The sequence below is a fragment of the Zalophus californianus genome, chromosome 10, assembly GCF_009762305.2.
Source record: "Zalophus californianus isolate mZalCal1 chromosome 10, mZalCal1.pri.v2, whole genome shotgun sequence".
Lineage (NCBI taxonomy): Eukaryota > Metazoa > Chordata > Mammalia > Carnivora > Otariidae > Zalophus > Zalophus californianus.
In genome coordinates, this window is record NC_045604.1 from 4,562,396 (window position 1) to 4,578,027 (window position 15,632).

The following is a 15,632-nucleotide window of genomic DNA, read 5'->3' on the forward strand; positions in this document are numbered from 1 at the left end:
ACAGAAGTATAGGTCCACAATGGATTCAGAATAAAGAGAAACATTTCCTTTGACACAGGTGAGAAGCCCTATCCTACACACTTACACACTCACACTCGCACACACACATGCACGCACGTGCACACACACGCACCCTTGTGGCTCATCTCTCCTGCACTTTGCTCCTTCCCCAGAATCCCTCCCCACCCCCACTTCTATTTGCACAGCCGAAAATATCCCTCCCCCTTAGTTTAGAAAAGAATGAGCCGGGATTTTTAAAAATGAACAATTACTAAGAAAATTGAGAAAGAAAATCCTCGAAAAGCACATAGAGAAAGCAGAGGCTTCAGAGGAGACCCCAGACTCTCCCTGGCTGGCCTGACAGCAGCACAGGTGGCCCCCAGGCTCCCTGCCAGTGCTCAGAGCAGGAACCCGCTGCTGGTCCTGGAGGACGCTGGTGGCGAGGAGAATGGGACTCTCCCGGGTCTCCAGGGACAGACCCTGCAGGCACCAAGGAAGGCTGCAGAACGGACCGCAAGGCTCTGCACTGTTAGTTTTCTCTCCAAGTCAGAGCTAAATGCAGACACTCCTCCAGCAGCGATGAGTTGTCTGCCTGCTCTAGGGACGTAGGGAACGGGGCTCTGTGGGGTCAAAACACCTCCTGAGCAAGCAGGGAGGAAAGGGCTCTGTGCACGGTTCAGAGCTGAGGCCGTGTGGTGCGGCTGTCCCTCCGGGGAGAGGGAGCGGGAACGGGGCCTCGCGGCTGCCCTCTACTGACCTCCGTCGTCTGACCATCCATAGGACAGCCGCATCCGGAGGTGCCACTGGACGCCCATCCTTGCTTTATATGTGGCTCAATATTTTAGAGACAAACACTAAAAATGGAGCGTGACCCTTCCCTGAGCCAGGCAGCTTGCAGATACTGGGATTGCTTTCAATTCCGGGTTTATTTTAGATTCGGCTAGAAAATAAGGTCTTTGACATTTTTACCTAAACCAGCATCCGCTAAGTAGCTCTGCGTCCTTCGTCTTTGTACGGACCGCGATGACAGGAACGACAGATGCGGCGCACAGGACAGGGAAGACCCAGGCCTTTTCACCCAATACCGGGATGCTTCGTGCCCCAAACACACGTTCCCATCCGGAGCCGCACTGCTGAAAGGAGCTGCGGCCGGCAGGGCCTAGGGCAGTCAGCGCGCCTGCGTCTTCGGCGCGTGTCCCTCTGCACCGTCTTCAGAGGGGTCCGTCTGTCAAGCCCTTTGAACGATCAGCCCACATCGTCCTACTTGTCTGGGAATTCTTTCTGCCTGGGGTACAGATCGGCGTCATGGGCACCAGCACGAGCCCTGCGCTCACGGGCTTCCCATGCTGAGTGCTCTCTACACCTGCTCACCGCGGGAAGGTGCACAGGATGGGGATCCAGCAAATGCTCGCTGAGTGAGTGAGTGAGATTCCAGTTCCTCCCTGGCTACCTCCGCATGGTCACGGCTTTGTCTCTTTTTTACACAGCCTGCCTTCAGCTCCCTGGGAAAGTCTGTCTTTGCCTCAAAAGCAGACCCTAAAAAGAAGAAGGCTCCGACCGACCCACCCAGTTTCTACAGGGCTGTTTCTTCTCTCCTGCTTCCCCTCTCCTGCTGCGTGCACCTTGCTCTCGCGCATCAAAGATCAAAGATTGCACTCTGTCTCCACATCCCGAGCAAAGCCAGAACAAGGGTGGGGCATGGCAGGTGCTATAGGCACAAATATTAAAGAGGCCCTCATGCTCAGGGCCGTGGGTGCAGGCATGAGAGTGTTATCTCAGGGGAGGTCAGGTACCCCATTTTCACACACGCAGGCACTGCCTCTGCTGCCCAAGCTGGCTGACAGGGGGAGGGGGTGGGTTGTGCGTAGACTGCCCCACCCAGGGCAGCCTCTGGGGCCAGCCGGCGCCTGGTGGCTTGGTGCCATCGGACAGATCGTGCAGGTAGGTGGTCCACTCTACGCGAACCGAGGAGGTGAAGGTAGACATAAAGATGGGTTGTCCCTGGCCTCTCAGCCCACATCCCACACCACCCTCCAGAGGTGCCCCCTTCCCTCCCAGAAAGCCCGCCAAATGCCCTTCCTTCCTGTCTGGAGCTCCACCCGCTTTCCTTCTCTCCCCCAAACACCTTCCGACTTTTTTCTCTCCTCCATCTCTCCTCTCTTCTGGTGTGGCCCTATTCTGTCCCCAGGCCAGTCCAAGAATTGAGGGCAAGTGTGAGTGGGCAGGACACCCAGATTCCACTGGCCCCGAATGGAACTGGGGCAGCCTGCGTGGCCACCGGGGACACCTGTCCCCGCACCCCTGCCCGCAGTGGAGGTGGGCTAGGGGAGAGGGGGAGAGGTGCAGATGGAGCTACAGCCCCGAGCCACAGCCACTCCCTGGCTCCCAGGAGGGCCCAGGGGCCCCTCTGCTCTCTTAATTGAGGAATGTGGGAGTGGTGCCTTTGAACTCCCAGCCCAGTGACTCCAGCACACTGTCCTTTGGCGGGCTAATTATCCTGCTCTGAACCAGTGATCAGCAGAGGGGGAGAGCCTGCCTCCGCAGACTTAACCCATCCGGAGCTGCCCCCGTTTGTCTCTCTCCGGTGGCTACACAGCCTGGAGTTCTTCCCTCTGGGGAGGTGGGACGTCTGCTGACCCTCACCAACCTCCTCTTCCCCCTTCCTCGGCTTCCCTGAAATTCCCCTCTAGCAAAAGGGCATGGGGGGGCGAGGTGGGGAGGCTGGGAAGACGGCAACTCGGTTCCTGCTTGGATGGACCCCCACGTAGATCCAATCTGCTAAGAGGGAGCGTGACTGCCCACAGTCTGCTCTGCGGGAATTCCGAGTCTCTATCCCCCACGTTCCCACAAGGGCCCAGCTCCTGCATCCCACACCCTCCCGGTCCCACACCGTCCACCTCTAGGCGGGCTTGGAGGGCTCCCCCGCTTGGGAAGCCTGTCCTTGGCTATAGGCAGGGTGCAGACATGTAGGGGCCAGTCTGGGACAGATGGAGGGGACTGCTCACACCTGACCCCCTTGCTCTGCGTTCACCTGTTCTCCTCTCTTCCTTCTCTGGCCACTTGGTAGCAACAGTTAAGATTTTTTGGAATGCTGACTATGCGCCAGACCCCATCCTAAATAAGCCCCTACACGCACCACTCTTGCCTCCCCGACTGTAATTATCGGGTTACACATCCCGTCTCCTCACCCAAACTGCAGCCTCCTTGAGGGCAGGGCCAAGCCTTTCATCTCTGTGTTCCCAGCCCCTGGCACGTAAGTAGATGCTCAATAAACACCTGATGCAAGAAGGACAGAATTCACAGCGGAGTCATAAATGAGTCCCCTCCCTTAGCATCTCTACCGTGAGGCCAGGTGGCTCCCAAATTCTGTCCCCTGACTCTGCCCTGTCCCTGCCTCTCTACTCTGGAATTTCCTTCCTATTCCAGTCAGGACCATCCCAACAGCTGCTACCCAGGCTTTCTTGCCTCTTCTTTCTCTGCCAACCTGCCCCGCATGCTGTCCTTCCCCCAGCCAGCTACCCTGGGCTCAGGACGGGCCACAACCCCTCCCCCCAAGCAGACCTTCTCAGGGCCTTCCCTTGGCCCACCAGCTGCAGATCACCTGGAGCAGAGTGCTGGTCAAACTAGATTCCCGGGTCCCGTCCCAGCCCCACTGAACCAGGGTCTCCAAGGATTTGAGTCCAGCAAGGCCAAGAACTGCTGCCCCCAGAACAAAAGCTTAATCCCTAAGCCAGTGTTCAAGGCCTCTGTGATCTGACCCTCAACCTCCCTTTCCATTCCTACCCGCTGCAGCCCTAACAGGCTCCTCCCCTTGCCTGGCCCAGCCTCTGGCTCTCCCCTTTTCTCTGCCTATCCAAATCATGCCTACCATCAAGGCACAGCTCAAAGCCCACTTTTAGGGAAGGGTCCCCCGCCCACATCCACAGATGTAGGTCCCCGCACCCTCTGCAGCGAGAAGGCCCCACTGCCCATTGCACAGAGCCCTCCCCCTCTGTAGTGGACCTTCGTTCTGGGCATTTCCTGTTTCTACACTTCAGCTGCAAGCCACTAGAGGGCAGGAACCCGGTCCCAGACCCTCCTACTCTCCGGCCGCCGTGCCTGCCTCGCTCTTGGCCCGGTCCCAAGGTGAGGTCAGGAGTTCTGCGTGGACGGGACACCATGAGCCCAGCATGGCTCTCGGGGGTTGCCTTCATCTTCCCGCAGGGCCTCCCCTGACTCAAGAACCCGCGTAACTGGAAGTGAGAAGAGACTCAGGATGAGGAGGGGCAGCACTGGCAAAGTGGCCCAGGCTCCCCGGGGCGAGGCTCCAGTCTCAGCTCTCGCTCGTGACCTCTGCAAGGTGCCAGCCTCGCTCTGGGTTCGAATCGATAAGACCCTCGCGGAGAATCGCTGTGAGCACGTCTAGAATTCATGCACTCATTTACAAATGTTTAGGAAACACCCACAGCGTGCTGAGCACCAAGGGGAGCACAGAAATGAGTAGGGGAAGACCTTGTGGGCAACCAGTCCGTGGAGACGTGAAAACCGTGGCAAGACAGTGTGCTGAGGGCAGAGAGCCCGCCGGCACTGGGCTCAGATGGCTTGAGGGGGAGCCGGCCGGCTGCAGCGCGCCCAGTCCGGAGGGCTGAATGGAGCAGCGTGCCTGCTGCACAGTGCGTGGGGGTGCAGTGGGTGCTCCCCGGAGGAGCAGTCCTGCTTGGCATGGCCAGAAAACGGACCGGGGAGGCCAGCTCGGACCAACAGACTGGAGTCGAACTTAGGAGCGCCTTGTACACCAAGCCGAGAGTTTAGTCTCTTTTTCGAGGGCAGCAGGAGGTGCGGAAGAATTTTAGAGAAGTAACAAAGGGAATTGCAGTCTAGAGGGTTCTCTGTGGCTACAGCAGGAAGGGCAGCCGGCCGTGGGGCGGTGGGATGCAGGGAAGGCTGGCCAGTCCAACCAGAGGATGTGGGCTTGTGCTGGGGCACCTGCCTCTGGCGGATGGCATTGGCCCACCACGGGCACATGAAAGAGGCTGACTTACAAGAATCCACTCCTGACAAAAGCCCAGCCAGGCTGGGAGCCAACTTCCACTTTACTCTGAATATTTTCACTTTCGGGGCATCTTGTTCTGAGTCAAGATTGCTCCTTCTGAACATGGGACTTTCCAGAAGGACCACAGGCTCCTCCCGTGTATCCACTTGCCCCCAGATGTTCTGGATTTGGGTTGTTGAAGGAGTCTGCTGGCCTCTCTGGAGAAGGATGGGCATGTGGTCCCTGTGGAGCCTGCTTCTCTGGGAAGGTAAGGGGGGGGGGGCCGGTGTGTGGCCCGTCCTCAGAGAGCTGGAGGCCCCTCCGTAGGGCCCCTCGCTTGTCAGTCGCCTGGGCAGGGGCCCGCATCCCAAGGGAGAACCCAGGGGCTGAGGAGGGACAGGGAAGACTGAAGCAAGTTCTCGGGCAACCTTGAAAGCTGGACAGAGCCAGGCTCTGCGGGGTCCTTGGGAGGAAGGAGGTGGCAGCCATAGCAGCATCCTTGTCCATGACACACGAGCTGCTCCGTGGCCCCGGGCAGTTACAAACTGAGGCTGGTGGTACCAGTGGTTGGGAAAAACAGGGTTGTGAGAAGGATGAGGGAATTCTAGTACAATCTGGGGAGAGGGAGGGCAGGGCGAGAAGGCTCGTACAAAGAAGGAGGCCTTTCCATCAACCTGGGGGAAGCCGAGGCTGCTCCTTGCAGGTCTGTGTAAGGGAGGGGGATGTTGGGAAGGGTGGAGAGGGGGGAGCGAGCCAAACAGAGCACACGGACTTGGCATGTGGGAAGGGTGTGCCGTGGGAAGGGCGACACTTCCCTCCGTGGTGAGCAGGCAGCCCACATGCCAGGGGTCAGCGGTGCAAGGCCAGGGGCAGGAGTCGGGGCCTGGCAAAGACGAAGCCACCTAGGTTCCCACCAGGAACTCGGAGGGACTTGGAGATGACTTTATCCAGTGTGCCCCTCCTGGGCTCCTGGCCTCGAGGGCTCCAAAGGCCGTGAGGATTCTAACCTGTCTAAACACAGGCAGGAAATCCCTCCCAAAGGAAAAGGAATCTGTGTGGTGCACAAATCTTTCAAGTCCCTGGACGTGGAAGGCAAAAAAGAATTTTTCTGAAGGCCCCTTAATGGTAAACCAGATGAGTACCACCGATTGGGTGCACCCTCTTGTTTTGGGGGTGAGACCACGGAAGGGACCAGGGTGCTGTGCTGAAGTCACAGCATGGGTTTGCGGCCAAGTTGGGGCAGGAGAGACTGGAGGGACCTTGACCTGCATCCAGCACCATCCTCTGTGTAGCCTGGGCCTCCACCCGCAGTAGCCTCTGCAGCAAGGCCTGATGATTAGGGCTGCAGAGGGCAGTGAGATGGGCAGGGAGCTGGCTGAGTGACCCCCCGGAACAGGGCTTGTCAAGCCCACTCCCAGTGCTCGGGCATGTCCCACACGAGCTATGCTGCTCTGTGTCCCTGAGCCCCACAGTGCCAGGTGCCAGGGGAGTCCTCAGGGCCTCCTTTCACCTAGTACAATGCGCTGAGCCTCTCCTCCATGCTCCTCCTAAACATAGCGTGGGCGTGGGGGTACGAAGAACACAAGAGGAACTTGTGTTCTCACGTGGCAGCCCCTGACTCATCCCCAGGCCATCCTGGCAGAGGAACGAAGCACCCCAGGCTGCTGGGCCACACGGAGAAACAGTGTGGACACCGCCCGCCCCCTCCAACAAATGGGGAGGTCAGGGGAGGCAGTGGGTCTCCAAGGATGAGCAGCAATTAGCCAGCGAAGGAGTCAGGGCTCCCTCCCGCTAAGGTACCGCCCACAGCCCTCAAACTCAGCATCTCCCCACCTCCCAGCCTGCTTCTCCTCCAGCTCCTCGGGATCACGGAGAACGGCGCTCTGTGGGTTCCTGGTACCCCCGACGCCCTTCGCCTTCGCTCCCCAGACTGCACCTAGGACCCGACCCCACTGATGACACACCGGAGTCTTAACTCCTCCCTCTTCCTCCCCTCACTCTGCAGGCCGAGAAACAGCCACAGCCTGGGCCCTGCCCACTCCAGTGCACCCCCACACCCCTGCTGGCACGTCTTTCTAACCAGCATCTCATCCTCTCTTACTGAACCCTGTGCAAGGCCTCCCAGAGCTCTAAGGGTAAAGCCCACGTGTGCTTTCAGGCGGCAGGACCAGGTTCCCACCAGCCCCGCAGTACAGTCTCTTACTCCCCTGCAGAGAGCAACTTTCAGTTCTGAGAACCACGAGAACCACGCGCTCCCGCCCGCCCCCCAGGCCTTCGAACGCGGAACGCCGCATTCCCTCGCCTGTGCCACTTCTCCAGCCCTGCTCCACACAGCCCTCCGCCCCCCCCTCCCCCCCCCCCCCCCCCCCCCCCCCCCCGGCCGATCCCCACTCCTCCTGCTCTCAGCTTAACCATTTCTTCCCGGAGCCTCCCAAGGCCATCACCCTACCTGTGTTCTCCCAGGGCATCTTTTTCCCCATCGTGGCACTTCACTTAATATGCTTTAATCACTTGCTTAGAGTTGGACTTCCTCTGGGAGCTCCCCAAGCACAGAGACAGGTTTCTCTCCCTTAGGCTTTTATTCCAGCCCCACCCCCACCCCCGGCACAGTGCACCTTGCTCAGCGTGGGTGGAGGGAGTGTGGGGAGAGGGGCCCCAGCGCTTCGCAGCAGCTTAGCTGGGTGCGTAAGCGGTGGCGGGAGACGGGTGAGGAGCTTGGGGCCGGCGGTGATGTGGCTCTTCTTGCAGCACTGCTTCCCACCAGAGCCTCCAGCACCCAAGTGCACGGCCAGGTTGGGGGCTCTGTGCTGCTGGTGGCAGAGCGCCCTGCCAGCTTCCAAGTCCGAGAGGCCATCTGGAGATCTCTCTGGCCTTCGGAGGAGCTCCTGGCCACATTTTTCCGGGGCTCCCCAGAGACTCTGTACCGCTCCCGCTTCCTGGGCCGGGCCCAGCTCCACAGCAACCTCAGCCTGGAGCTCCAGCCTCTGGAGTCTGGAGACAGCGGCAACTTCTCTGTGCTGTTGGTGGACACAAGCGGTCGGGCCCAGACCCAGCTCCTGCAGCTCAAGGTGTACGGTGAGTGCGCCCCACACCAGCTCTCCGGCTGCCCACAAAGTGCTGGAAAGGGGTCCTGTGTCCCAGGAGCTGGGGAGGACAGGGTTCCAGAGACCTCTGGCCTCTGACCTCGCAGCTGATTCGGGACACATCTGAGAAAGCTCCCCAGGTGCTCCCAGGCAGGCGTGCTCCTGTGTGAGGCAGCCCGGCTTTGCCACCCCACAGTCCTTGCCTGAACTCCAGCAGGGTCTTTTCTGGGCTCAATGGTCTTGGACACAACGCGAAGCCTCCCTAGCACTCACCTTTCTCATTTATAAAATGGGCATCGTCAGTAATATTACACATAGTTGCCCACAAATGCAAGATACACTGCGTTTGGGAAAGCATCAGAGACAGTGGTCTGGCCTACACTCCAAAATTCTAAGATTATAAGATGTGCCATTATTTGACAAAACATTAACAAGGAAAAAAATATTGCCAAACTACGACACAACTTTTTTATTAAAACTTGAAATATAATTGAAGCATGGAATGTTGATTTCATATCGCTTTAAAGAGTTCTTTTAGAAGTATTTAAAGATTTTTAACTATATGACATTCATGGGTTCTCTCAATTATTCATTGTTGCAAAACAAACCACCCCGAAACTTACTGCCCGAAAACAGCCATTTTAATTTCTCACCACCTGCGGGGTGGTGGGGCTCAGCTGGGCGGGTCTTCTGCGCCCCGTGGTTTGGCAGGATCATTCACACAGCCCCACTCGGCCCCTCAGCTGGGGCGGCTGACTTCACTGGGCACTGGAACAGCAACTTCACCTCCACCCCCTCCAGGCACCTCCTCCACCTTCACCTCCACCACCACCTCCACCTCCTCCACCATCACCTCCACCACTACCATCACCTCTACCATCACCTCCTCCACAATCACCACCTTCACCATCACCTCCACCTCCACCATCACTTTCACCTCCTCCACCATCATCTCCACTACCACCTCCACCATCACCTCCTCCACAATGACCACCTCCACCATCACCTCCACCACCACCTCCACCATCACCTTCACCTTCTCCACCATCACCTCCACCTCCTCCACCATCACCTCCTCCACAATCACTACCACCACCTTCACCTCCACCACCACCACCTCTACCTCCTCCACCATCACCTCCTCAATCATTGCTGCCTCTACAATCATCTCTACCACCATCATCACCTCTATCTCCACCTCCACTGCCTCCCCCTCCACCATATTTCTGCTGATCTAGAAAAAAAAATAGCCTTTTAGCTCTCATTCATCTGCCTAATGTCTTGGAAAAGGCATGTGAGGTACCTCAAATCACTATTTCAGTAAAACCTCAGAAATTTGATAAGGGCAGTGGGGAGAAAAAGGTCCAATGTTAAGAACAAAAAGTAGGAGTGACAGCGGGGAAGAGGAAGACAGTGAGGGAGAGAAAGGCAATAAACTGGGAAGGAGAGGGGACCCCCCCACCACCAACAACCCAGGGACAGCCAGTCTGTGAGCCACTCGGGCTGCCGGTGCACCATTGGACGTGTGTCCTGGATGCACGCAGCCCTGAACCAAGTCGCACAGCTTGGCAGGCAGCGTGCTGGCTGGATTTCAGCAGCCCCACCGTCACTGATTGTCCTCTTAGCCCCGTGGGGTGGGCTTGTGCAGTGAATAACCTACAGAACCATACAGGCAGCCCTGGAGCCTCTTCCTATTCTGAGTCTCAGCTGCTGCACATGTGAACTGAGGACATTGAATGGGATAATACACGCAGCACCCACACCACTAAGCTCTAAAATGCCTTGTTCTCAGCATCTGAATTACAGATTTTAAGGAAATTGCTGTTTTATTGCTTCCAAATACATAGCATGATTAGAACTAATTGCACAACGCTGCCAAGCAGCCGTCCTTGGGAGCTCTGCTTTGACAATAGATAAGAATGATTTGAATTAGCAGATCAGTTACTAGAAATGTCAATGGGTGTTTCTACTGTGCCTGATAGTGTTTGAAAGCAGCTTGTCCTCTTAAGTAGTGTAAATATCCCCCCCACATACACACGCGGTAATCTTTGTTTATACTATTAGTGTGCCCAGGAAATCTTTCCTTTTCCATATCACAAATCCCACCAGACTGAGCTGGCATTAATGAGGTTTTACTCTGCTTGACTCTGGAATGCTGTCAGAGACAGAGCCCTCCCGTTGTCACCAGAATGCTCTCCCGCTGGTCCCCATTGCCACAGAGACTGGGGATTGACTCATCAACCTATACAAGAAAGGAGAGCCACCGGCTGGGATGCCGGGACTCCACTGTGTTCACTGGTCCAGGTGGCTGAGCACCTAGAGAGCTAGGTTATGAAGATAACAAAACCGAACCTCCACCCCCTGGTCTCCACAGGAGCTTGGACCCTTGTAATTATTTCCTTAATTATTCAGGCACTTGTCAGTACCTGTCTTCACCAAACTATAAGCTCTAATAGTCCAGGAATGTGTTTGTTTTCTTCCCTGATTTAATAGGTGCTTATCACCTGTCTGATATGTCATGAGGAAAGCGCTATGACAAAGGACAGACAGAGTTTTGGAGTCTTCAGAGCCTACAGTATCAGGGAAGGCTTCATAATCAGAACAGTAAGCGATGTGCTCAAGCTGGGTCTTGAAGGGTTGGTAGGAGTTCCCTAGGAGGAAGAGAAGAGAAAGTCATACATGCACAGCTGGGCCATATGAAAGCATGCAGGATGTGGAAAAGCATGACACGCTTGGGAGAACCGGAAATTAATGAGGGTAGGTGAGTAAGACCAGCAGGAGGTTACAAATACAGAGGTTGACATCAACTATTTCATGAAGGATTTTGAATACCAGACTAAGGAATTCAGCTTCTGTCCTGTGGGCAGTGGGAAACCAGACTAGGTTCTGGAGCAAGAGTGGCCTAGTCAGAGGTGACCTCTAACCCTGCATGGATCCCAGGACTGGCACGGTATGCCCTGCCCAGCATCACCATAACCCAGGCCCGCTCTACTGTTCTTGCCTAGATGCAGTGCCCAGACCCGTGGTACAAGTATTTATTGCTGTATCAGGGGACGCTCCGCTGCCCAAGACCTGCCAGGTGTTCCTGTTCTGTCGGGCCCCCAACATCAGTGACATAACCTATAGCTGGCGACAGGAGGGAACCATTGACTTTGGTATTGAACCAAGCGGCCTCTTCACGGATGGACAGGTGCTGAGGGTGTCACTGGGACCGGGAGACAAGAGTGTGGCCTATTCCTGCATTGTCTCTAACCCTGTCAGCTGGGACTTGGCCACCGTCACCCCTTGGGAGAGCTGCCATCGCGAGGCAGGTATGCCAAGGGCCAGGGGTCAGTGGTTGAGGGATTGTTAAGCATCAAACCCCCCCTCTGACCCTGCCCCCTGCATGTCCAGCCCCAGGAAGGTCCTCCTACAAAGATGTGCTGTTGGTGGTGGTGCCCATCTCCCTGCTCCTGACCCTGGCTGGTCTCCTCTCTGCCTGGCACTCCTACTGCTCAGGTAGGAGTCCTGCAGGTGCCAGAGGTGTGTGGAGGAGGGGGATCTACTGGGGAGTAGAGCAGGGTTGGACCTTCTCTCTTTTAGGCTTCGGATGGTCTGCCCTCCTTACCTCTGCCACCTCATCTCCTGACTCATACTCTGGTCTCCAATCAGACTGAACTACGTGAAGTTTCATTTGCATTTCTTCAAAGGAACTCTTGTCTTATATAACTCTTCAGGCCTTTGCACGTGCCACTCTCCCTATCTGGACAACACTTTCCTTGGTTTCCCACCCAATCCCCCTTCTTCATGTGACGATCTCCTCCACAATCTCCCAGGTGCGCCTGCTCCAGGAAGGCTTGCTGATCTCCTCCCCTGGCCTGGGCAGGGTGGGTGTACTTCCTTTAATCTCCGTTGTCTATCCTAGTCACGGCACTCACTGCACTTAACTCTCCCACTGAATTCTCGGCCCCTTAAAGGCAAAGACTGCCTTACCACCGGGCATCTAGCAATGGTTTCTGGAAAAGCACTGGTATGGATAAAGTTTTGCTGAGTGGAAGTCTAGATGAATCCCAACCCCTTCTTGCTTTAGCATTCCTAGGAAGTGCTCTCTGAGGGAAGCACTTGTCTGGCTAGGGGCTGATAAGACCTCCTTCTCAAGGAGAAGAGAGCAGGATAAACTCAGAGGTGCGGCTGGATTCTGAGCCATCCCTCTAGCTCAGCCCCTGCCTCGACCCCAGGATGCCTTGCCCCTGACAGAAACACCCCACAGACCTGGGCTTTGGGGGGATATCCGCCCCAGGCTGTCTGGGATGGCTTCCGGTCAAGCCAAGGAGGCTAAGATTCCAAACATCAGAGGAGTAACCTTTCTGATCTCTTTGCCAGGGAAAAAGCAGAAGGACGTCTGTATTGACAGAGTGGCTTCAGAGACAGAGAACCCCCTTGTGTAGGGTCTGCCATGGAGGAGGATATAAACTGCTGCCTGGACCATCAGGAAGCCCACTGCCCAAGCACATGATACTCTGGAACATAGTTGGTGTCTGGAAACCACCATGGCCCTTGTACCTCCCATGAGACTCCTGTCCCACCTCCAGGAGCAGCCTAGACAGCTGTTGTGCTGGGAGCCACCAGACAGAAAACACTAACACAACCTTCTACATCCCGCCCTCCCCCACTCCTGGCTCTGCTTGGGGCAAGATGACAGACCATCCCCTCAAAGATGCTGGAAGTTCTCCAGGATCCACAGGGACTTTGATGGTCCAGGGCATTCACCACCCCCACCACCCCCACCACTGCTCATGAAGTATTACTGTAGACAGAATTTGTCTCCTCCAAGTCCATTGGTTGAAGTCCTAACCCCAATATCTCAGAATATGGCTGTATTTGGAAAAAGGACTTCAAAGAGAAAATTAAAATTACATGAGGTCATTGGGATGGGCCCTAATTCCATATGACTGGTGTCCTTATAAAAGAGGGAGAGACACCAGGGATTCACCCACAGAGAAAAGGTCATGGAAGGACACAGAGAGAAGGAAGACATCTACAAGCCAAGGAGAGAGGCCTCAGAAGAAACAACATGCTGACACCTTGGTCTTGTGCTTTTAGCATCCAAAACCATGAGAAAATAAATTTCTGTTGTTTAAGCCACTCATTCTGTGATATCTTGTTATGGCAGCCCTAGCAGACCAATGCACGTATCAACTAACTGGCACCAAAGGATTGCCTCCAGTCTGGGTCCCAGACTCTAAAAGACATTAGACATTTGAACTAACAGAGAAACTCTGAATCACCCACTTCCAGCTCTGGCCCCAGCCCAGCCCCTGTAGTTTGAGACCCTGATGTTTCCTGATGTCCGAGGCATTATCATAAGGAAAGATCTAGAAACAGATGAAGGTAAGAGATGGGGGTCAGAAGATTCTCTTTCCAGCATGAAGGACTGTCAGGTCATCTGAGTTCATGGCCCCTCTAAGGTAATTTGCAGGTAGAGAAAATCAAGGGATGGTGCCATTTGGCAAGTAACACCTTATGAATGACATTTTCACCACCTCTGCTGACAACCATGCCTCTTGCAGGATCTGGGGCTAGGGTTTGAGATTCTCTCTGCACTCTCCAGCACAGTGACCACGGAGAGAGATATTAAATTTACCCCAGCCTACAGAAAGCTCTTGCACAGCTTCAAGAAAAGCAGCTCAGCCTGAGTGTCTCTGCCTGAGACCAAGAGGGTGAGGAGCCAGGAAAAGTGAAGCAGAAAGAGAGGTATGGAGGGGAAAGGTGCTGAGGCATCCTAGAATCTGCTACACTCATTTTCAGATGCAAGTGCAGAAGATCCCCTCATGTTCAAGAGGAAGAGACAAAGACTCCACCACTCAGTGTGAAGATGGCCAAGGTCACCATCACAGAAGAGCATGTGGGATGGAAGCTGAGACCGTGGTCATCTTTGGAAAAGAGTATCTGCCTCTCAGTGGTTATGTCTGGGAAAACTCTGGGACCTTGCCGTTGGAAACTTCTGCTTGGGGGTTTGCAGATGGTGAGTTCCACCATGACTCCCTCCCAGGTGTAACCAGATTCTCTTTGGGACCTCCCTCAGGGCTTGATAATAGAAAGGAAGGAGGTATTGAAGAAACAGGGGCAGGCTATGAAGTATGTTCCCAGGACAGCTTTTATCCCTCCCCCAACGAGGTCAGTCCTGTGCAAGGATCTCTCTTCCTTCCCCCAGGTTCTGGGCAGTCACTTCACCTTCGACAAATGGTCAGCACAATCAGCCTCTAGACTTACATCCCCACTCATCCACTCAACTCGTTCTGGAATTTATTCCTTCTGGCTCTGCTTAGAGGTCCCCAGCTGGTCACGGGGCTTCGTCTTGTCCTCTTGGCTTTCCTGCGCCCACTTTTTGCTGTCACCTTCCCCCGAGTCCTCCTGAACAGCGCCCATGAACCTCCTAACCTAGCAGCTTGTGTTGCCTCCACCTGCCACCTGGAGGCATTCCCTGTGGCCACTGATTTCTCATGCAAGCTGGCCTCAGTCCCTAGAAGGGAGATGAAAGAGAAAGACCCGGATCTAGCAATGAGCCATGGTGGATATGTGGGGGAAACACACACACACACACACACACACACACACACACACACACACACACACACACACACACCCCCAATAGCCCCTACCTTTCTTCCCTTCATCTCCTGGGCCCCACCTCAGATCAGAAAAATTCTGGGTGGGGTGGGGCCCATGGTTCTCCCTTCATGAGTTCACTCTTAGTGACCTTAAGTGGTTTAATGGGGTGGTGCATCAGGGCCTTTTTAAATAGATCCATGCTGCTCAAATAAATTGATGTTCCCATCCCTCGTGATTCCCTTGTCAACTAGTGGACTAATTAACCCTCCACCAGAAAACTCAAAGTACTTCCGAGGGAACAATGTTTGTGCTAAAAGCATTGGGATTGATGGCGTAAAGGTCACACAGAACAAATATCGATGGAAGGTTCAGCATATGCTGGGTACAGCTTGAGGCCCTGGGGAATCAGAAGTGAATAATGCAATGTCCTTCCTTCATGGAGTTTATATTCTGGAAATACAATAGGCAAGGAAGCATGTGTCCAGTGTTGATGGGCCCTAGTAAGAAGATAAAGCAGAGTAAAAGGCTAGAGAACGATGTGTCGGGGAGAGGGAGCCCATCTCAGATAGGCGAGTGGAGTGAACCGTGCGGCGGGTAGGCAGAGTAACCCACAGACCAAAAGGCGCAAAGACCCCGGAGTGGGAGTATGGTTAGTGTTTTCAAGAAATAGAGTGGAGGCCAGACTGGCTGGGTCAAAACAGGGAGTGTGGTGGGGGACAATGGAATGGGGAGGATCCGAGTGGTGGCCTTGGGCCACAACACGTGGGAACTTGTGGTCTTTAGAACGCATGTGCCTGGGGTTAGGGTAGCCAGGAACACCCCTGTCTGTTTGGGAGTCAGATTCCTCTCATGACTACCTTTACACCATTATTTCCAGTTGGCACATGGTCAGACCAGAACCCTGTCCCTCTGTTTTTGCTTTTCTTTGTTTTCATTAAATTTTCCTT

At 55.1% G+C, this 15,632-nt stretch overlaps 1 protein-coding gene across 3 annotated transcripts; it reads left to right on the forward strand.

The window, feature by feature from the left end:
* The first annotated feature begins 5,088 nt into the window (after positions 1-5,088).
* On the forward strand, positions 5,089-14,936 carry SLAMF8 (SLAM family member 8). Of its 3 annotated transcripts, XM_027609774.2 has the most exons (6): positions 5,089-5,279; positions 7,760-8,086; positions 11,100-11,405; positions 11,488-11,592; positions 11,910-11,960; positions 12,457-14,936. In XM_027609774.2, exons 1-6 carry the CDS (start codon positions 5,135-5,137, stop codon positions 12,519-12,521), a joined length of 999 nt encoding a protein of 332 aa, XP_027465575.1. In that variant the 5' UTR covers positions 5,089-5,134; the 3' UTR covers positions 12,522-14,936. The 3 variants fall into 3 exon arrangements, with proteins under 3 accessions (XP_027465575.1, XP_027465577.1, XP_027465576.1); XM_027609775.2 differs by lacking the exon at positions 11,910-11,960 and having other exon boundaries at positions 5,091-5,279; XM_027609776.2 differs by lacking the exons at positions 11,488-11,592; positions 11,910-11,960.
* Positions 14,937-15,632: the final 696 nt, after the last annotated feature.